Source organism: Myotis nattereri (genome assembly GCF_964212035.1).
Source record: "Myotis nattereri genome assembly, chromosome: 4".
Taxonomy (NCBI): Eukaryota; Metazoa; Chordata; class Mammalia; order Chiroptera; family Vespertilionidae; genus Myotis; species Myotis nattereri.
This window is the reverse complement of record NC_138079.1, coordinates 104,104,167-104,125,943: the sequence shown is the minus strand read 5'-3', so window position 1 is coordinate 104,125,943 and position 21,777 is coordinate 104,104,167. Positions and strand designations below refer to the sequence as shown.

At 59.9% G+C, this 21,777-nt stretch overlaps 1 protein-coding gene across 2 annotated transcripts in view; it reads right to left on the bottom strand.

Annotated features, from left to right (window-relative positions):
- Positions 1-220: 220 nt before the first annotated feature.
- The window catches only part of KATNIP (katanin interacting protein), a gene marked incomplete at its 5' end in the record, with an annotated part of 136,273 nt that continues 114,716 nt past the window's right edge, over positions 221-21,777 (bottom strand). For both annotated transcript variants that reach the window (XM_081090460.1, XM_081090459.1), the window contains 10 exons: positions 221-1,893; positions 2,480-2,568; positions 2,654-2,814; positions 3,292-3,393; positions 4,583-4,722; positions 6,346-6,456; positions 7,164-7,228; positions 8,697-8,854; positions 12,037-12,202; positions 18,199-18,376. In XM_081090460.1, the coding sequence (XP_080946586.1) occupies positions 1,838-1,893; positions 2,480-2,568; positions 2,654-2,814; positions 3,292-3,393; positions 4,583-4,722; positions 6,346-6,456; positions 7,164-7,228; positions 8,697-8,854; positions 12,037-12,202; positions 18,199-18,376 (1,226 nt within the window). In that variant the 3' untranslated portion in view covers positions 221-1,837. The remainder of the gene's footprint in view (positions 1,894-2,479; positions 2,569-2,653; positions 2,815-3,291; positions 3,394-4,582; positions 4,723-6,345; positions 6,457-7,163; positions 7,229-8,696; positions 8,855-12,036; positions 12,203-18,198; positions 18,377-21,777) is intronic.

Sequence of the window (21,777 nt, the reverse complement as noted above, 5' to 3'; positions counted from 1 at the left end):
ACACAGGCTCCTATCCCCACACACGCACGGGCTTTTCTCACCCAGCGCCAGGCCCAGGGCCCCCGCTCGCAGGTGGGGAACGACGCTCAGAGAGGGACATGCCCGCGCCACGGGCCAGCCTTCCGTGGACTCCGGCTCAGCTCCTGGAGGCAGCATGGGCCACCTCCGACCCCAAGCCCAGTGTGCCAACGTGTTCTTAATAACATCTCTTATTGATTTTGCAAGAGAAAAAAAATAGAAATTTATTTTAGAGCTAATGCCTGTCACAGCGGTTCTTTCCTCCGAAATTGCATGGTGCACACAATTACTATAAACATCAGCTGAGGCCCAGGGCGAGTGTGCCGGGTCTGGGCAATGTTCCCGGGAATCTGACCTGTGCCCGTGCCTCGGGCGCGGACGGACGCGGCTCCCTGGAAAGGCCTGGCACGTCTCGGGCACTGAGAGCTGGACTGATCAGCCCAGCGGCGTCAGCTCTCCTGGGAGCCCGGTCCCAGAGGCGCGCCACGTCTGGGAGGAGAGCAGAGAGATGGGGCTTGGAAGCTACAGAAATGATGGATTCTCTTGGGGAGAAACAAGTCCTTATCTGCACATGGACCCCGCGCTCCGGATGAAAAGCGCATTTGCACAGCTGCCCGAGGAGGCCGCGAGGCTCGGGAAGTGTCTGCAGGCTCGCGGTTGCATAGGAACGCACTCAGTACAGTAACGCGGCCGGGCCGGGCGCCAGGAAAACAACGGATTAATATTGGGAACGAGAAATTACCCACCACTGGGAAAGCAATTAGGTCCCTGATCCGAGCTCGTTACATAGATGGAAATAGATGTGCTCCGGGCTCCGCTCTGCGGGGTGCAAGGCACGTCTCCAACTCGCGGGAAGCCGCTGGAAGAGGGAGGAGCGCGGGGGCCTGGGCAGCGAGAACCCCACTCCTGGCTCCGGGGCGGGCCATGGACCGAAGAACCAGCGGGAGAAGCCTGCAGACTCCAGCCGGGCAGGGCGCTCCAGCCGGGAGGGAGCGGTGAGGCTCTCGGGAGCTCACGGGGACGGTGAGCCTCTGGGGCTGCGGGTGGGGCCGGCCCTGGTCCTCCGCTCCCTGCCTTCCAGCCAGAGGCTTCTGGATGGGCCCCCGCTGCCCCCTGGGTCTGCAGCTGCCCGCCTGCCGGTCCTATCTGGCCAGGATGAGGGCCCGGCATGCCAGGTGGGCCCGGCTCTGCACGGTGGGCCCACTCCCTTCCTTTCCTCAGCGACACGTGCCTTTGGCCAGGCCCTTCCAGCTCGCCAAGGGGGCAGCCTGCAGGACCAGCTCCTCTGAGGGATCTGTCCCCTCCCGCGGGCCCTGGCGGGATGAGTGAGGGTGGCAGCAGTCCTGGCTGGACATGAGGGTCCAGGGAAGAGTCCACCCTTCCAGGCAGCTCTGCCAGCCCCCAAAGGAGGCAGGCATGTGCCTGGGGAAGGGCTGCTGGTGGAGCCCCCGGGCACACCTCTGGAGCGCTGGTCTCTGAGGCCTGGGCCCTGTGCTGTGCTCAGCCCGGCTCCAGGCTGGATGGAGGCCTCCCAGCCCACCTCCCTGTCCCGGCCCAGCCAGACCTGGCTCAGGAAACCAGGACGGGGCTGAGTGGATGCTGCCTGTTTATGGGAGAGCGGAAGGCCCTGACCCTCCGCCTGTCACCCGTCTTTTCCAGGCCCTCCCCCCTCGAGTCCCTTCTCCTCGGGGCTCCCTCCGCGCCGCAGCTCTCTTCCGGCGCTGGGGTCGGGCTGCACGGAGGCCCGAGGGGGACAGGGTGCTGAGCAGGGCCCGTGACGGAGCCCGGGCGGGCTGAGGACCAGCGCTCCCTCCTCCCGTCAGCACCGCCGCCGTCTTGCTGTCTCCTCGCTCAGGCAGGTTTTGGGGCGTAAGGCTGTGGAGGGAGAGCACAGGGGGGTCAGGGTACCCAGCTCCCCCCGAGGGCTGCCCCACGCGCTCAGGCTGAAACCTGAACCGCCTGCGTTTCCACCCAGGGCCCGTGGAGACGTGGGCCCTCCTGAGCTCCCAGCAGCCTCGAGCCGGCACTCCTGCACACGGACCCCACTGGGCAGGCTGGCCACCCCTCCAGCCTCTGCCCTGCTGTTCCGTCTTCCTGGCCAACCCTGCATCTCTCAGGGTGCGGCTCAAACACCACCTCCTCTGAGAAGCCCTCGCCCCCTGTATCCCCACGGGCTCGCCATGGCCCAGGGCGACCCCTTCGAGAATGCGCTTCTGCCCTTCACGGCCTTGCCCTCTGCACGTGAGGCCTGGGTCCCGGAAGCAGTGCCAGCCAGGAGGGGCCCGCAGGAGGAAGGCGCATGGGGCTCGGCCCCGCCTCCTCAGCCCCTCCCGCCCCCAGCCAGGCTCCCGGGTGGGGAAGGGGGTCTGAGGGCAGGCAGGCGCCAGAGGGGGTGAGGCCGGCGACTCCTCCCTATTCAGCCCGGACCCCCGAGGGGGCTCAGGCAGAGGACCGGGCGGACCTGGGTCGACGATGCTCTGCTTCCTCTTGGCGTTGGTTACGATCTGGTTCTCGTTCATCATCTGGACGTCCTGGTCCTCCACGTGGCCGCTGCGGAGGGAAGACGGAGACGGTCAGGCCAGCCGTCCTGCCCTCTTCTCGGCAGGGCGGGCGGGGCTGCGGGCGGCTCGCCCACCTGATGGCGGTGTGTTTCTCCTGGTGGTGGGTGTCCACGTCCTGGGTGAAGAGGATGGTGTGGTAGGGCACCGTGGGCTCGCACGTGGGCAGGATGCCCCCCACCAGGTGGCCCACCATGGCCAGGATCCCGTTGTACACGAGCAAGTCGTCCACCAGGAGCTGACCAGAACAGAGGAGGGGCTGGCGGCGCGGCTGGCAGGGCCCCTCCCACGCGTGACTGGGCGAGGGCGCGTCTGCACAGACCTGCCTGCTGCGCCCTGGGGAAGGCACAGCCGCCAGCCGCCTGCTGCCGAGGAGCTGAGGCTCAGGGGCTGAGCGCCTTAGCACGAGGCCGCGCTGGGCAGCCCCAGGCCCGCTCTCCCCCACCCAGGCCCCCGGCACCGACAGCTCCCTCGGTCGGTCGGACTGGGGAAGAGGAGAGGAGAGAAAAGCCTTCCGTGTTCAGGGTGAGGGTTCCAGGCCCCGGGAGGGGGTTTGGGTCCCGGATGGCTGGGAGGCCTCCCTGCACGGAGGACCTGGCATCGTGTCTAAGGCTGCAACAGAGAGCAGCCAACGGAACCGCATCCCACGATAGCTGCCGGCGGCCTCATCACCAGCCAGCACAGTTCTCTCAAAACCCCGCCAGTGAGCACTCACGCCAAACTCCTTCACCCCTCGATGGGGTGTCTTCGCGTAATTCCACAGTTTGATCATCGACACGGTGGTAGGCAGATCGAAAATCACATAGACCCGGTTCACCTGTTGGGGAGGAGCGCAATGAACAGGCTTGTTTGCCAGCAGAGGCTCTGGGCTGGGTGGGGGCGCCTGGGCTGCTCGGCCACGGCGCACGGGTTCCCACGGCCTTTCATCTCCTCGAAGCCCATCGAGAGTCAGGTCACGTGTGGCTGCGTTTACAACAAAACGCTGAGCTGGCTCGTGGAGGCCTGCTTTCCTGGGCTGGCGGGGCCCCCAGTTAAATACCGCAGAGAACTGGGCACCCTTCCCTTGCCCGCAGGTCAGGCCAGAAACAGTCTGGGGCAACGAGGCCAAGGCACAGGCCTCGACCCGAGTGAGGAGCGCTGCCCGGCCATCAGCATGGCCCGACCGTTCGTCCTCCCCGATTGCGAATGGAAAGCCAGCGGACAGGCCCTGAGGCACCGCGGGGTGGTTTTCAGTACCAGCGTCTTTGAGTCTCTGTGGGGAGTGGGGAGGGGGTGGCTCAGATCAGCGGCAGAATCAGCTCCCCTCCTCCCTTCCGAACAGACTCTCAAACACCAGGGGCTCCTTGGAGGAGAGAATGAAGCAACGCGCACCCAGCGGGCCACAGGCTGCAGGCTGGTTTGGCCCTGTGCTCAGCCCGTGGCCGTCCTCAGAGTGGAGGTGAAAGACTAGGGCACTGGTCACGCTCAAACTGGCAGCAGGCTGGGCTGCCTGGGGCACCTGGTGGCCGGGTCTAAGGGTGATGGTCTCTGCACTCCCCTTTGCAATGTGGGGCTGGGGCACTGGCCTCCACTCAAGGGAAGCTGATGGACCCTTGATGGTGGGGGCGCAATTTGGGGGAAGGACCTTTGGAAAACCTCCCTCCCAGAACTGAGAGAAAAATGTACCCCCTTATCCTCCTGCCCAACTCCAGGGAGTGGAAAGGGGGACGTGTCGGGAGTCGCAGGGACACGCAGACGCTGCTACACATCACTGCCCCGGCATCGGGCCCTGCGGCTGAGGCTGGCGGGTGCTAAACCCACCTGTCCCATCCCCTGGCTGCTCTCCTCCCTCCCTCCCACCACCATCCAGGCCCCCGTGGGCAAAGCCCACCCCAGGCTCTCCATCAGGCATTGGAGCTAAAGGGTCAGGAGGCTGGGGATGAACGTGGCCTGGAAGGAAGGCGTGTCCCTGAGCCCAGGGACAGGAAGCCTCCGTCCACCCAGGGCTGAGAGCCTCCAGGACCTACCAGGCCAGGCAGGATGGGGGCCAGCCACATGTGCCGGCCGTCACTGGTGTCATTCACTCGGTCGATGAGCTTGTCAGGGGTCCGCACGTCCCCACTCACGCCCTCCAGGGAGTTCACGCTGTCGGGGAAGGCAGCGATGTCTGAGGAGGCCTCTAAGCTGCCATAACGCAAAGAAATGTACTCGGACCTGCACCACCCGCACGCATGGCCGCCAGCCTCCATCACACTGTGGGCTCGGGACCGGCTGGCAGGCAGAGCAGCAGCCAATTGGACAGGTTCTGGGGAGATGCGAGCCTGAGGCTGAGGGGAGCGGGGCGGAGTGAGGATGGGAGGCCCAGTTTCACCAACTGCTAGAGGAAGGAACAAGCTACGTGGCTGCCACTCTGGAGAGTGGAGGGCAAACTCTGCAAAGGGTCTGTCTTGCAAGGCGACGGGCCACGGCTGTGCCTGTGCGGACCGTGCAAGGCTGGAAGGACTGGAGGGGGCCTGGCTCGGTGGCAGCCGCTCCCTGACAGGCATCAACTTGGGGCCGGAGAACCTGATTCCAGCTCTGGCTCTGCCCTTCTGACCCAAGGTCTTGGGCAAGTCACGGACGTCTCTGGGCTGGCTCCTCATCTATAAAATGGGTATAACCTTCTCCAAGTCCCAGAACTGATGCGAGGATCTCAGAGACACGGGATGTGAGCTCTCGCAGTAAAACCATGGAACCTAATGATCAGAACCAGCAAGAATCACTTATCCCAGGTGAGGAGGATGGTGACACCAGGGAAGGAGAAAAGGATGCCACTGGAACCCAGGGGCCCCAGAGGTGCAAGGCAGGCTCTGGGGTTTGACCTGCCCTGGCAGGCCCCTAACTGGGGGTTGTTGGGATCACAGGTCAAAAGGGGGTCAGGAGGGTTCTATCAGAGAGACATGGCAGCTCAGTATCAAGTGCACGGTCTCTGGAATCAGACTCCCAGCTCCACCACGCACTGGCTGTGTGACCCTGGGCAAGTTACCCAACCTCTCGGTGCCTCAGTTCCTCATCTGTAAAATGGGAACAACCCTCACTTCACAAGACTGTTGTGAGGGCCAATGAGGTACCAAGCGGCAAGCCCTGGCACGGTGCCTGGCACAGAGGAGCCCTCAGTAAATGCTAACATTGGGTTTGGGGGCCTGGTAGGTAACAGTAAGGACTGAGGGCTGAGATCAACTAGAAGGACGGGTCTGGGGGAACGGTAGCAGATATTCGTGTCCGGCCCCCTTCACGGTTCATGACTGTGGCCTGACACTGCCAATTTCTCAAGAAGAGCTAAAGATCGGGATTTTCATATGAAAACTAATTTTTTAAAAATACTAATTTAAAATAGTGAAAAACTCATTGGGTAAATCCTTGTGTGGCATTCCATGATCACAGGGTCCCAGGGTCAATACATTCAGGACACACTGAGTTGAGCCCAGTGTGACAGGTGGCTCCCGACAGGCCTTGTCAGAGCCTTTAGAACTCCGAGGGGCCTGCAGCTGGGGGCCCCGCCCCATCCCCGCCACCGACCCTGTGCTGTGGAGCTGCTGCGGGGCCTGGTCAGGCATGGCTGGAGCTGCTCGCTGCTCTGCCCACCCCCACGGGCAGCACCTGACTGTAGGCCGAGCCCACAGGCACGTTTATTCCCAGGCCCGGCTCCTACAGCGACATTTCCCTCCAGTCAAGGCTTCTGCTCCTTCTGCTCCTTCCGCCCTCCACGCTCCCTGCAGCTGGGCGGAGCCCTCCTGCCCAGAAAGGATACTGTTTTCCGACAGAGGGATCTTCTCGCCCCGCTCATCGTACAGCTCGAGGCCGGTGAGGCCGATGTAATAGGGGTCACCCCAACTGGTCAGGAGCTGAAACTGAAAAATGACTGGGGCGCGCTATTAAGGAAAAACAGGCTTGATTTCGCGAGATCAAAGGAAAACAATGACAAAGATAACATAGGGATATAATGTTTTGGTTTATACAGATGAGCAAGTGTGTGTGTGAGTGTGTGTGTGTGTGTGTGTGAGTGCGTGTGTGTGTGTGTGTGAGTGTGTGTGAGTGTGTGTGTGAGTGCGTGTGTGTGTGTGAGTGTGTGAGTGTGTGAGTGTGAGTGTGTGTGTGTGAGTGCGTGTGTGTGTGTGAGTGTGTGTGTGTGAGTGCGTGTGTGTGTGAGTGTGTGTGTGTGAGTGTGTGTGTGTGTGTGTGTGAGTGTGAGTGTGTGTGTGTGTGTGTGTGTGTGTGGTGTGTGAATTAAAACCTTTCTCCAGGCCCAGGAGATGAGGAGCAGGAGGGGACAGTGCTCTCCAGGGAGCTGGGAGGGTGGGGACACATTTGTGTCACAAACTCATTATATGGTGCTGAACAAACTGACCAGGCCTCACACTGCCTCATGCCTCAGTTTCCCTGACTGCAAAGTGCCAAGAACAGAGAACCTGTTCCCTCCTGTCCGTTCAAGGATTCAAGGACGCGGGCTGTCCCGGGGAGGAGGGCACATGAGCTTTACAGAGGATGGGCCGTGACAGGGAGTGCCCTTCCCCCGGCTGCAGGCCTGGCCCCCAAGCCCAGGGTGTGCGGAGGGCGGGAGAAGGATACAGCCGCAGGGCATCAGCGGAGCCTCATAGTCCATGCTCGCCCGCTCCAGGCTTTTTGTGTTGAGCCTAAGGAAACACAAGACAGCAGAACACAAGGGCTCGAATGGCTGGTCAGCGATTCCGTCGTAGACTCTGAAGACAGACGGCGGTAGCATTCCGGGGGCGGTAGCATTCCGCAGGGAGCTCCCATTCTACTGGGGAGGCTCGGCCACAGCCAATGTGGGCACAGGCTTGACTGACATGGACTCTTCTATGCCTTAAACTACCCGAGTGGCGGTGCTCACATCCCCAGTGTGAATGAGGAAAGCGGAGCTCAGAGCAGTGAAACCTCCTCCCTGCTCAAGGCCACACAGCTGGCAGGAGGCAGAACTGGGGTGTGACCCGAGGCTGTCCAGTTCCAGAGTTCTCCTAACCACCCCACCTACTGCCCCTTGTGCTGAGAGCTCAGTGAGGCACCCGACGGGCCCCGGGTGGAGAGGGGGCCACGGGGTGGAGAGTTGGACATGGGTGGGAAGGCGATGACTGAGCTATGGAGAAGGAAGCCGTGGGAAGAGTCAGAGCCATGCCTTCCCAGCACAGGGGCAACAAGAGCAAAGCCCCTAGGTGGAAAGGGGCTGTGGGTGGGTGCTGTTTGCCACAGGAAGCAGCCGGGGGCAGGGTAGCTGCAGTGGAGAGTGGGGGCAGGAGGGCAGGGAGTGGAGGCCGGAAGGTGGGCCGCACCCTGAAGGCTTTGGCTTCTTGATCCTGAGCAAGTGACTTCACTAGCTGGGCCTCAGTTCCCACATCTGTAAAATGGGCGGAATCGTCTCTACCTGAATGAACGTGAAGCATGTGGCACAGAGCAGGTGCTCTGGAGGGAGAGCCCTCTCCTCCTCCATGTCCTCCCCACGGGCTTCTCTCCCTGGTCTCAGCCAGTGCACTCCGCCTGGCCTGGTTTCCCTCATTTCAAGGGCAATGTTATCATTAGTGACTGTTCCCAGTGACTGGCCCAAGAGGTGGTCCCAGCTACCGTGCAGGGAAACTCATTTTGTTTCAAGAACTTGGCCCCTGGCATTGGAACATCAGGGGGTTTAAGTGAGTGGCCTTAACGTGGCATTTACAAATGGTTATGAACTCAATGCAGCTGAGAATGGGGCCAAGAAATCCCAGTGAATCCATGAAATGTTAGGCATTGTTTTTCTCTGAATCTTTCTAAGTCAGGAACGGAGAGGCCAGAGCAGGGAGGCCTTCCCTGAACCAGCCGGCGGGCATTTCTGGAGCCAGGCGGCTGGGGTGCTCTTTTCCCAGCAGGAAGCCCAATGAAGCATTTAAAATTGCCAGCACTCCAGCCTGCGAGAAACCCAGACACCAGACAAGGTGGGTACATCCCACAGGCTCCCGGAGAGGCTTGGCTGCGCTTTAGAAACAGCCAAGTTGAAAAGCAATGCGTTTGATCACCATTTCAAACCGCTTTAGGCGGACACTTCAGAGCGCAGGCAGAGCCCACGGCGGGCAGAGCCCACGGCGGAGGGAGGGTGTGCGGCGCGCTCCTCACCTCTGGGCCGGCTGGGGCCGGAGCCGAGCCTGCAGGTAGTCCACAAAGAGGATTTCTTGAGCAAAATCAAAGTGGCAGTTGCCGGGCCCCTTGCGGATGAGAAAGCCCTCTGGAGGGGAGACGCACAGGCCGTCCAGGGAGACGTGGGCGATTTTGGCCTACAACACAAAGCAAGGCCGTGCCTGCAGGGCCAGCGAGGGCAGCAGCGTGTGCTCTGTCCCCCACGCGGCTGCAGCTGGAGCTGCTGTTTGTGACTCAGAAAGAGCTTCCTCCCAGGCCAGTCCACACTCCAGTGGCAGCCCTGCTGTGCCCGGCTGTGCTGGGCGCTGGGCAGAGAGCAGGAGAAAGGCAGGTGAGGCCCTGCCCCAGTGGACACGTCACCGTGGCCGGAGGTCGTACGACATGGTGGTCAAGGGCATGGACTCAGTGCTCTGCCATCCTTGCCCTGCCTCGATGTCCTCATCTGTTAAATGGGCTCAATAATGAGTCACTTATGTAAAGTGTCCAGGAAGGACAGGCCTGGCACAAACAGGCACTGCACTGCTCCTTCCATCAGCCCTGGCGCACACCTCACCGCGGCCCCTAGCTGTCCTGCTAGGGCGGTGTCCTTGGTGGTTTGAGTCCGCTTTGGTGGCAGAGCCCCTAGCTGGACCATCTCTCCCTCTGCCCCGGGGCCTGGCACGCAATGGGTACTTACTAAGAGCATGCTGAATCAGTTGGATTTGGGCCAACAGGTCCCCCTGTTCTCGGCCAGATTTTGCCAGCCAGGAACCCAGCAGTAAATCTCAAGGCCCCAATGGCAGGGTGTGAGGTGGCTCAGCTCTGAGTGAGCAGAGGGGGTGATCAGCCAGCACCCGCCCTCCAACCACACATTTTGGAATCCAGGCTCCATGGCACCTCACCCCCACCTTCATGGTTAGCTACATGGGACCAGCTGCTGACCGAACTGGTGGAACTCCTCCCGGGAGCTCCGGGAGATGCCGCAGGCCCCTCCGCGCAGAGGGGACGCCTGTGCTCCTGGAGCCCCTCGTCCATCAGCATTAAGGGAGCCCCATATGCAGTCGGTAGTCACAGGCACATAAACCTGCGAAGGGCAGGGTGACGGCTTTGGCTGGATAAGAGGGCCCGAAAGCTGTCACCCTATCTCCATCTGCTTTCTTCAAACCTGACTCCCACCCGCCCCGGCGGGACCTGTGGCCCCGGCCTGCAAACAGCGCTCCCACCCCTGCCCTGGGCTGGTTCAGCCTAAGGGAACGGGAGCAACCAGCACCAGGCCTGGGTTAGCTGGGGCCTCGAAAGAGGAGGCCTCTCTTCGGCTGGGCTTGGCGCTTGCAAAAGCCTAGGGCTGCCAGGTGTGCCCCGTGGAGAAAGCCACCGAAAGCGAAGCTGGCCAGAGAGCAAAGCAGAGGCCCAGGATGACCCTGTCCTCTTCCGGGGCCACCATCTCCTCCAGGAAGCGTCCTTGACTGCCCCAGGCACTGTCATTCCCGGGTGGAGGGGGTCTTTTATCGCCTCCTCTTAGCTAAGGGCACTAGAGTTCAGAGAGGCTAAGCATCTGCCCAAGGACTGGAGTGATGGAAGCCAGGCACCAGGAGCCCAGGCCTGGCTCTCCCCCCGCCAATGGCCCACAGCCAGGTGCCCTGGGGGGTGGCCATCCAATTGTTTTTTGGGAGGCACAGTTCTTTTTTCTTTTTTAAATATATTTTTATTGATTTTAGAGAGGAAGAGAGAGATAGAAACATCAATGATGAGAGAGAATCATTCATTGATTGGCTGCTGCCTGCATACCCCCTACTGGGGACCGAGCCTGCAACCCAGGCATGTGCCCTTGACCAGAATTGAACCCAGGACCCTTCAGTCTGCAGGCCAATGCTCTAGCCCAGGGGTGGGCAAACTTTTTGACTCGAGGGCCACAATGGGTTCTTAAACTGGACCGGAGGGCCGGAACAAAAGCATGGATGGAGTGTTTGTGTGAACTAATATAAATTCAAAGTAAACATCATTACATAAAAGGGTACGGTCTTTTTTTTTTTAGTTTTATTCATTTCAAACGGGCCGGATACGGCCCGCGGGCTGTAGTTTGCCCACCCCTGCTCTAGCCACTGAACCAAATTGGCTAGGGCTGGGGGACAGTTTCCACCGCACTTGCCCCAGGATCTGCCCTCTGCGACAGGGCCCATCTCCCGCCTCCCACGGTGGCCACATGGCACTGGCACCGAGCATGGTGGGGGCCAGACTGGGAAGCAGAGCTCTGGGCCCAATGTCCCCAGGACGTGACTCCAGGTCACAGAAGGTCAATGGCAAAGCCTGATTCACTCAAGAGAATGCAGAGACTCAGGCACGGGGTGAAGCACAAGAATGTGTTTTTTCTCTGACTTTTAAACGTGCTGAACCTGAGAGCGCGCCTACACAGACAGGGCGGGCGGGGAGGGTTTGCAGCTGTTCCAGAGACAGCGCCGGGGGTTGGGCTGCCACCACTGCGGTACCCAGTCCTCCAGGCCCCCCGGGTCCTGCTGAGAACTCTGTGGCAAGCAGGACGTGGTGGGAGCCCAGACCCAGGCTCGCAGGCCTCAGGCCGAGTCCTGGCGTTGTGAACCTTCGCGTGGCAAAGGGTGATGACCACCCTCCTGAGGAGGCATCGTCCTCCTCGACACTTCACAGACGGGGACGCTGAGGGCCAGGAAAGCGGCCACTTTCGGAAGGTCACAGGGGTCAGGGTCAGAGTGGAGATTCAGACTCCGGGCCCGTGACTTTGGCACCTGAGCTGCGCGGCTGTATGATCCGAGGTGAGTAATCACCACGGCGTCCATAGCGTTTCCTGGTTCACACAGGTCACAAGCCCGTGGGGGGCACGGCTGCTCTCCCTGCGTGCGGCGGGGGCCTGCAGCCCACGGGCGTGCGCTGTGCTCAGGACCCTGGACGAGCAATCGGACCTTTCCGCACCTCACTTTCCTGAAGGACGAGGGGAATATGCCTGCCTCAGAGCTGGGGACGAGCGTCCAATGGAAGGATGAGTTCCCGAGCAGCCCTCGGCCAGGGCCTGGCCCACAGCCCCCGGGGAACAGGGAAGCACTGACCACCAGCGTGAGGGCTGGGCCCGAGGACCCCAGAGCCCCCAGAACAGACAAGGCGCCCGTGTCCCGAGGCTGCCCAGGCTCTTTAGGCTGCGTTTGCTGTCTGCAGGAGGAAGAGACCACAGCCTGCTCTCCCTGGCTGAAACCCCCATGGCCTTTTGGAAAGTTCTGGAGGATTTATGCTCCTCTCTGGCAGCCACGCCAGCCATTCATCACGGCGCCGTTTCCTTGGCCGTGGGCTGAGCGCGGCCACCTGCCCCCCTTACCCCTCGGTAGGTGTCCTCGGGAGATTTATTGTAGTTCCAGAAGCGCAGGCCCGCGATGCTCTCTGCTCTGTCGAAGCGGATCGTGACCACGTGGTCCAGCCCCGGCGAGAAGGGGATCAGCCACATATGCTCATCCTCCATCGTGATGTTGGCTCCATCGATTAACCTGCACGCAGCAGAGGGAGCGGTGAGGGGGGTGGCCAGCGCGGGGTCGACACCCTCTCACCGCCCACTGCCCCCCTGCCCGCCAGGAGCCTGCCTGGCTGGGGTGAATTCAGGGACGTGAGCCTAATTAATCAACAGTGAGGGGCCACCTCTCAACTGCGAAATGAGACAGAAGAAAACAGGAAGAGAAATAGCAGCTTGTGCTGTTTAAGGTGCGTGGAGCCATCCTCCGAGTTTTTTAAAAGGGGGCAGATGTGCCATCTTCCAGGACCCTCCAACCCCGTGACCCCAAATCTAGTTCACCTGTTGGAACGGCTGTCTGCACTAGACATGCGTGACAGTCTCATTGTTTACACTAGAGAAGGAGAACCGAGGCCTCAAAGCAGGGGAGGGTTGGTCAGTGCCCACCACGAGGCTGCGCAGCCACAGGGGGGAGGCGGGTGCAGCCACAGCGGGGAGGCGGGTGCAGCCACAGGGGGGAGGCGGGTGCAGCCACAGGGGGGAGGCGGGTGCAGCCACAGGGGGGAGGCGGGTGCAGCCACAGGGGGGAGGCGGGTGCAGCCACAGCGGGGAGGCGGGTGCAGCCACAGCGGGGAGGCGGGTGCAGCCACAGGGGGGAGGCGGGTGCAGCCACAGCGGGGAGGCGGGTGCAGCCACAGCGGGGAGGCGGGTGCAGCCACAGCGGGGAGGCGGGTGCAGCCACAGGGGGGAGGCGGGTGCAGCCACAGCGGGGAGGCGGGTGCAGCCACAGCGGGGAGGCGGGTGCAGCCACAGGGGGGAGGCGGGTGCAGCCACAGCGGGGAGGCGGGTGCAGCCACAGCGGGGAGGCGGGTGCAGCCACAGCGGGGAGGCGGGTGCAGCCACAGCGGGGAGGCGGGTGCAGCCACAGGGGGGAGGCGGGTGCAGCCACAGGGGGGAGGCGGGTGCAGCCACAGGGGGGAGGCGGGTGCAGCCACAGGGGGGAGGTGGGCGCAGCCACAGCGGGGAGGCGGGTGCAGCCACAGGGGGGAGGCGGGTGCAGCCACAGGGGGGAGGCGGGCTGCGGGCGGCAGGGCCCCGCTCTTCCTGCTGGAAAATGAGGAGCAGGCCCAGGAGAGACTGCGCAGAGGCAGCACGGTGGCGGTGGCGCCGGAGGGGCGGAGGCGAACATTCCCTCTCTGAAGGCTGTATGGACTCGGGTGTGTTTAAGAGTCTGTCCCTTCTTTGTTGTGCTGGGAGGGACATGGAGCCCAGCGTGAACCTGGCAGCTCGGGGGTGGGACAAGCTCAGGGCAGGTGTCTCGGGGGAGCTGTAATCTCCCCCCACCCCCATCCCCCACCCCGTGTGGGCACCGCGGGGGAACTTCCTGGCAGGAGGAGCCCCAGCCCTTGGTGCTCCCCGCCGCTGCTCTGAGCTTGTCATCTTGCTCAGGCTGCTCCGTCCGGGCCAGTGTCCAGTTCTCCTGCTCTGACATCCTGCCTCATCCTCCGCAGCTCTGCCCGACTTCCCTGGGCACCCAGGCCCCGCCCTCCTCCTGTGGCTCTGGCCTGGGGACCGGGGCCTTCCCCTCACTTTCTGGGCGACTTTGAAGCTCTGCCCTGTCTCCTGTGTTGGATTGGATTGGATTGGATTGATCCTCACCTGAGGACATGCTTCTTGATTTTTCAGAGGAAGGGGAAGGAGGAGAGAGAAACATCAATCAGCTACCTTCCCATATGCTCCCCAACCAAGAACCAAACCTGCAACCTAGGTATCTGCCCTGACGGGGAATTGAACCCACAACCTGTCGGTGTATGAGACGATGCTCCAATCAGCTGAGCCACCCAGCCAGGGCTGTTTCCTATATTTTAAAATAAACTTTTATTTTTTTTCCTTTTCTACATTTAAAAATTTTAGATTTGGAATAAATCTTATAATCGAACCGTTCATCCAAGGAGGTAATGTTCTTTGCTTTTTCTCTAAAAGGCGGTTATTAAATTGATGGATGGTGTGTCTTACAATTGCCAGCATCTTAAAACCGAGGAAATTCAGCGATTTAACAGTGGGGTGTTTGTGGAGTCAAGCTGACGGAGGACTACACCAGAGAACCTTCTATTTCCTTCCCAAAGCCATTCCCTCTCTGTCCTAGGCCTGTGGCTGCCTCCAGAGCAAGGCTGCTGTCCAGTTCTGAGAGGAGAGAGAATTGCTGATGCATTTACAACTGATGGGTGTGGGAGGGCCATAGACACCCTCAAGGATACCCAATGGCCCCTCCCTGCTCTGCCCACCAAACAGCCTTGAACCAATGACCAACCCACTAGCATGAGCATCCCTAGAGGCCAGATTATGGTCTCTAAACACCATTTTCCACTAAAGGAACCAGTGGCTGAGTCCATATCTGGGACAAGATGAGTACACCTGAAACTTAGATAAGAAAAGAATTTTTAAAAGAAATACATAAAATGAGCCTGGAATAACCTGTTATGTCAGAAAGCAGGGAAGCTGCTAGATCACCCGGCCGGTGTGGCCCAGTGCTTGAGCATCCACCTATGAACCAGGAGGTCACGGATCGATTCCCGGTCAGGGCACATGCCCGGGCTGCAGGCTCAATCCCTAGTGTGGGGCGTGCAGGAGGCAGCTGATCAATGTATCTTTCTCATCATTGATGTTTCTCTCTCTCTCTCTCTCTCTCTCTCTCTCTCTCTCTCTCTCTCTCTCTCTCTCTCTCTTCCTCCCTTCTTCCCTTCTATTCCTAAAAGATCAATGGAAAAATATCCTTGGGTGAGGATTAACAAAAAATAAATAAGAATAAATAACTAAATGTATTAAAGGATGCTAGAGAAACAACTTGTTGTTTTGAAAACTAAGAAATAAAAGGAATCAAACATTTAGACTGCCTTTCCTGTTTGAATTATACCTCAGAGTAAACAAGTAATTGAGGGAAAATTTCTCTTTATTGATGAAAAAAAGAAAGATAGCATCAGTGTATCACCTGCTTGCAACCTGAATAAATTAATGGACCTAGCCACTGAGCTTCACAACCGCAGAGAGCCTGACAACCACAGAAGGAAATGAACAATGACATCTACACCCCCACAATCCAACCTCAGTCTGATCAGGCCTCTGGATCTAAAGAACATTTTATAGGAAACACAGGACCAGGCAGGGGAGCAGCTGTGAGCCTCCAGCCATGGGATTCACTGTCCCTGTTCTATGATGAGGAAATCAGGCAGGGAAGACAGGATCAGTCAGTGCTTAAGTGCATGGGCATTGCTCTCCCATACCTGCACTCTAACCATGATTCGGCTGGTCTGAGTGACCTTCAGCCAGTTTTTAACCCTCTCTCCCTCAGTTCACAGGGGTACCTATCATATTATTAAATGGATGGATATCTGTAACCTGCTTAGCACCTGGCATTTAACAATGGCTAAAAAAACATGGCAACTATAATTTCAGTTATTACTATTATTACTAGAGGCCCGGTGTATGAAATTCATGCACTGGGGGGGGGGGGGGTGTCCCTCAGCCCAGCCTGTGCCCTCTCACAGTCCAGGAGTCCTCAGGGGATGTCAGACTGACGGTTCAGAGGTGGGAGAGCTCCTGCCACTGCCGCTGAGCTCGCCAGCCGTGAGCCTGGCTTCTGGCTGAGTGGTGCCCCCCCCTCCCCCCGGGGGGAACGCACTGACCATCAGAAGGCAGCTCCTGTGTTGGGTGTCTGCACCCTGGTGGTCAGTGTGTCATAGTGACTGGCCATTCCGCCATCAGGCCGAAACCAGCTCTCCAACATCCCCTGAGGGGTTCCGGATTGCGAGAGGGCGCAGGCCAGGCCAAGGGACCCCACCAGTGCATGTTCAGGACTGGGGAGGGACATGGAAGGCTGGCCAGCCAGGGAAGGGCCGCGGGAGGGCTTCAGGGAGTGTCCTGCCCGTCTCACTCAGTCCCGATCGGCTGGACCCCAGCAGCAAGCTAACCTACTGGTTGGAGCATCTGCCCCTGGTGGTCAGTGCACATCATAGTGACTCGTCGACCGGTCGACTGTCTGCCCCCTGGTGGTCAGTGCACATCATAGTGAGCGGTTGAGCGGCCTTAGCATATCATTAGCATATTACGCTTTAATTGGTTCAATGGCTGACTGGATGACTGGACAGTTAGCATATTAGGTTTTTATTATACAGGACTAGAGGCCCGGTGCACAAAAATTTGTGCACTTGGGGGGGAGGGGGGTCCCTCAGCCCAGCCTGTGCCCTCTCGCAGTCTGGGACCCCTCGGGAGATAACGACCTGCTGGCTTAGGCCTGCTCCTGGGTGGCAGAGGGCAGGCCCAATCCCTAGGTGCAGCCCCTGGTCGGGCTCAGAGCAGGGCCAATTGGGGAGTTGGGGTGCCGCCCCGTCATGCACAGAGCAGGGTGGATCAGGGGGTTGGGGTGCCGCCACTCTCACACTCAGGGCAGGGCTGATGGGGAGGTTATGGCTCTACCCCGTCACACACAGAGCAGGGCCCGTGGGGGGTTGGGGGTTAGGGCGCCGCACCCTGTCACACACAGAGCCGCAGGGCGATCAGGGGGTTGGGGAGCTCCCCCCTATCAGGCACAGAGCAGGGTTGATCAGGGGGTTGGGGCGCCTTCCCCTGTCACGAACAGAGCAGGGTGGATAGGGAGGTTGTGGCCCTGCCTCCTGTCACACACAGCCGCAGGGCGATCAGGGGGTTTGGGCACTGCCCCCTGTCACGCTAATCCCGGTGCCGGGAGGCCTCGTGGCTCCGCTGATCCCAGTGCTGGGAGGCATATTACCCTTTTACTATATAGGGTAGAGACCTGGTGCACGGGTGGGTGCCGGCTGGTTTTCCCTGAAGGGTGTCCTGGATCAGGGTGGGGGTCCCACTGGGGTGCCTGGCCAGCCTGGGTGAGGGGATGATGGCTGTTTGCAGCTGGTCACACACCCTTCAGGGTGGGGGTCCCCACTGGGGTGCCTGTCCAGTCTGGGTGAAGGGCTGAGGGCTGTTTTCAGGCTGGGGGTGACTGAAGCTCCCAACCGCTCCTTTTTTTCTTTTCTTTTTTTTTTTTCTTCTGGGCCAGCATTAGCTTTGAGGCTTGGCTCCAGCTCTTAGGCCTCCACTGCTGAAAGTAGGTTTCTGGCCTTTGCTTACAATGTTGCGATCCTGCTGGCTGAAGCCTGGCAGACTAAAGAAGGTTTCTGGGGTTTTGTTTAGCTTCTATATTTGTTACATAGTTGCTTAGAGTTGCAGCTCAGAGGCCAGCAGTGACAGGTGGGGAACGTTGGAGTCCTCCGTCACTGAAGCAAGCAAGCCTCATGTTAGTTTCAAGCTGCCTGGCTGCCGGCCGCCATCTTGGCTGGCAGTTAATTTGCATATTGCCCTGATTAGCCAATGGGAAGGGTAGCGGTCGTACTCCAATTACTATGTTTCTCTTTTATTAGATAGGATTTTTGAAGAGGTCAAGAAACTTACTGGCTGGCAGGGGCAGAGCCAGGATTTGAACTCTCATCCCTCTGACTCCTGGACTCCTGTTGGCAGGGCCGGGGAGGGCAGCTGCCCTGAGGAGACAGTGCTCCTCGGCAGGTTAAGGGCCCCATGGATCACGGCTATATGCCAGGCTGTCCTCTTACTGACTTGACCCAACCTGGGTTTATGAAACCTGACAAACGCAGAGGAAAGTGCGGGGACCTCCTCGGCAGTCACCTTCCGTCTCAAGGAGGGGACAGCTTGCTCTCTGAGAGGCGAGGCCGCTCATGAGGACAGGCAGGGCCATCCCTGCAAAAGCTCCCTGAGCAGCTGCTGTGCTCGTGGCCGGAGCTAAGCTCTGCCTGGAAGCAGGAGAGCCGGCCTCAAACCCAGCCTACATCCGCTGTGCGGTCCCAGGGTGCCCTCCCTTTCTGAGCCTTGGGTTCCTTAACTCTAAGATGAGGTGACCAGACCTTGGGGGTGGCTGGGGGTTGCTGTCTGACGTTGGAATCTCAGGTCTAAGATGCAGGACAGGCCCTGCTCCTGCTGCCATGAGTTAAGCTTCCTGCAGACACCTACTTGTCCAGGGTCCGGGAGTCATCCGTGTACTCAGGGAGGTCATTTAAGTCCCTGGGGGAGGCGGAGATCTGGTGTAGGCTGATGGGCAGGGCCTGGCCATCCTTGCCCACCACTTCCAAGCCCGTGAGTCCCAGGTAGTGCAGGTCCCCCCAGGAGGCAGTGAAATTCAGCTGAAGGCCTGAAACAGGAAGGAAAGTGGTGTGAAGGAGGAGCCCAACATGGAGAGGAGGAATGGTCCTCAGCGCCTGCACCGGGCCAACTGGGAAATGCAGACACAAACGCAGTGCCCCCAGGATCGCCCCACCCCTTTCCTCAGGGGGCCTGGGGCTGGGATGCTGCTGACAGTTCACAAAGTGTTTGCGGGGGTGAATGGGCCAGTGTTGTTTAAACCTGTGCAGCCCTGGGTCCTTTCTCTACCCCTCAATCCTGTCACCCCCTTGACGTTTATCAGCGTAGAGTGGCTTCCCATGATGCTTGGCCAACAGGCCCTGCCCACTTGGCTTCTCTTTCTCTAACCTCATCGTGCACCAGGAGCTCCTGGCTCCACTAAGATGGCATCCGTCACTCACTTACTCTTCTCTCCTGCCAGGGCCGCTGCTCATCTCTCTCTCTGGACCGCACATGCCTGGCCCACTTGTGCTCGTCCTTCAGACCCCAGCTCACCTCCTCAGGGAAGCCCCTTCGACTACACTGACCTCCATTCACAGCTGCTGAGTCCCTGTGAACTTCCCCTTCCACGCCCTGGTCGCACTGCGATCTTGTGACCCTTTGGTTCAATATGCCAGACGGTTAACTCAGGACAGAAACCCCATCTGTTTGCTTTGTCCCCAAAGCCCTCCACAGTGCCATTCAGTACAGAGTGATTAAACAAGTGTGAATGAGGCGGCGACATCACTAAGCCACACACTGGGAATGGATGTTTTATGCAAATAGGCTGCTATCATGAGGACTCAGGGTAAAGGAAGTGACCACTTCCACCCTTTGCCCCGCCCCACCTGCTCCATTAGAGACCATGTAGATTTTACCAGGACCTTCTGGGCACTTGCGGCACAATGGCTGCGAATCGTCCACTTGCCAGAAAGCTCCAAGCAAATGCACCTCTTGGCCGGGCCTGTCGGGCTTCTGGCTGGAACTTCCTTCCTTACTGGTCTCCCATGAGGGTGGGCCACGCCCCGTGAGCTCCGCCACCTTGGGGGCCTTGGAGCCCACAGCAGCCTTTGGGTGGCTGTGCTCAGAAGACCCGCACTCTCTGCAGCGTGTGCAGAACGCCAGCACTGCAGCGCCGGGGAGAACAGCCTGGCTGTCACGGTCCCCCCGTCCGGCTCAGGGGAGGAGGTGGAGGCCAGGGAGGTCGCCGGGCATTCCTGTGAGGCCCAGCCAGGCCACCTCCCTGGAGCTCAGCTCCTCTCCGACGCCCGTCATTTCCAACGTGCGTGGTGTCACTCGGCCTCAGACCCTCCTGCTCGCCATGGGGCCAGGGTAACTGAGCATCTTGGGGTCAGTGAAGACCGGTGACCAGCACGGTACGGGCACATGGCAGCTCTCACAGCGCCGCGGCCTGCAGAATGGCCACAGCCCCCTCCCTTCCGCCCCCCCCTCCCGCCCCCGCCTCTGCAACGCGACTCGGCCGCTCCCCCAGCCAGAGGGGGAGTCTCTTCCGCTCCTTGGCCTGGGCCGGGTGACCCGCTTGGCCTGGGAGACAGAGCAGAGGTACTGCAGGCAGAGGCTGCAAAGCACGCGCGCGCTGGGGCTGTCCTCTCTCCACACTTGGGGTCTGGCCACAGGCAGGAGACAGGTGAGCCCCGGCGCCCCTCACTCTGGCCAGCAGCCTCCCAACTGCAGGACACGAAGGCATCCTGGATCGTTCAGCTGCCAGCCCACTGCCAGCGGAGCCGGCTCATGAGCAGGCCCAGGAGATGCCGGCCAAGCCAGCTCAGAGGACTCCCAGCCACGCCACGGATACGCTCCCCATCGAGTCTGTGCTCAGATGCCCTCTCCCCCGAGAGGCCCCCCCTCCTGAGCTCAGAGAGCACCACGCCCTAACCAGCGGTTCTCAACCTGTGGGCCGCGACCCCTGAAAATACATCCTGCATATCAGGTATGTACATGACGATTCATAACAGTAGCAAAATGACAGTTATGAAGTAGCAACGAAAATAACTTTATGGTTGGGGGTCACCACAGCATGAGGAGCTGTATGAAAGGGTCGCGGCATTAGGAAGGTTGAGAACCACTGCTTCTGCTCCACCCTTTGTCACAGCACCTGCCCCTATCTGACAGTTTTACTGTCAGGGTTACTTGCTATTTGATCTGATCAGCCTTCCCCACTAGGACAGGAGGCAGCTCCCTGAGGGCGGGAACGCCATGGACGCTGTGCACTGTTGTACCCCTAGAGCCTAGAACAGTATCTGAAAAACAGATGGTCAGTGAGGGCCTTTTTCTTTTGAAATAAGTGCCTGACTGAAGAGTAGGTCTCAGTGGATACCTGCAGTGAGTGAGTCAACCTCAAATCATTGCATTCACCAAGTTCAGCGTTAATGATAAACAGATATTTACCGATCACTTACTATGCACCAAGTCCTGCCCCTGGAACTGGAAATACAGGGTAAACACAGAGCAAAATCGCTGTAGGAGCTTCTACCGCAGTGAAGACACCCAACAAACACCTAACAAACCAATAAATACGATCGTTCCTGAGAGCGCCGACCGCCACGGGATAAATCAGAGAGAGAGCTGGGCGAGGCAGTGGCTGGGAAGGGGCGGGTGGTCAGGGAGGGCTTCTCTGAGGGGCGACGTTCGAGCTGAGGCCTGGGGATGGAGGAGGCTGCCATTCTTCAGCATGTCTGGAAGGACATTCCCAGCTGAGGACAGAAGGGTCACGGCCCTGGGATGGGAGCCACTCGGCCAGTGGCTGGAGCCAGGTGACCGAGGGGGGGTGGGGAGCGACCTCAGAGGCGCTGGCACACGTGCTTCAGGCTGGGCAGGGCTGGCCACGCCATGGGGTCCGGGTTCCCCTCTGCACTGGGGAGCGGGGGAGGTCCGGGTTGAAGCAGGGGCGCCCACGTGCTGTGATCTGCATCTCAGAACGTGACTCGGTTGGACCCTCTAGGACAGCGGTCGGCGAACTGCGGCTCGCGAGCCACATGCGGCTCTTGGCCCCTTGAGTGTGGCCACGAAGTTTCAATCGCACTGTGCGTGCGCGCCCGCACGTGGTATTTTGTGGAAGAGCCTCACTCAAGGGGCCGCAGTTTGCCGACCACTGCCCTAGGAGACCAGGGAGGAGGCTGCTGGATACGGATGCCCTGGACCAGGTGGTGAGTGGTGACAGCAGGGCACAGGGGACGGGTTCGAGTCTGCTTTGGGGACAGCACTGCCAGATTCTCAGTGGCACGTAGGGAGTGGGGGGAAGAGGAGATGCTTTTGACCTGAGTTCCAGAGCGGCTGTGGGTATCCCTCCTGAGACGGAGGCGGCCTGAGGTGGAGGAGGGAGCAGGTCTGGGTGAGGGGAGCAGTGCCAGGGACCAGTGCCAGCCCCTCTTGTGAAAACAAGACTTGGCATCCCAACTCGCCCTTCGTTTG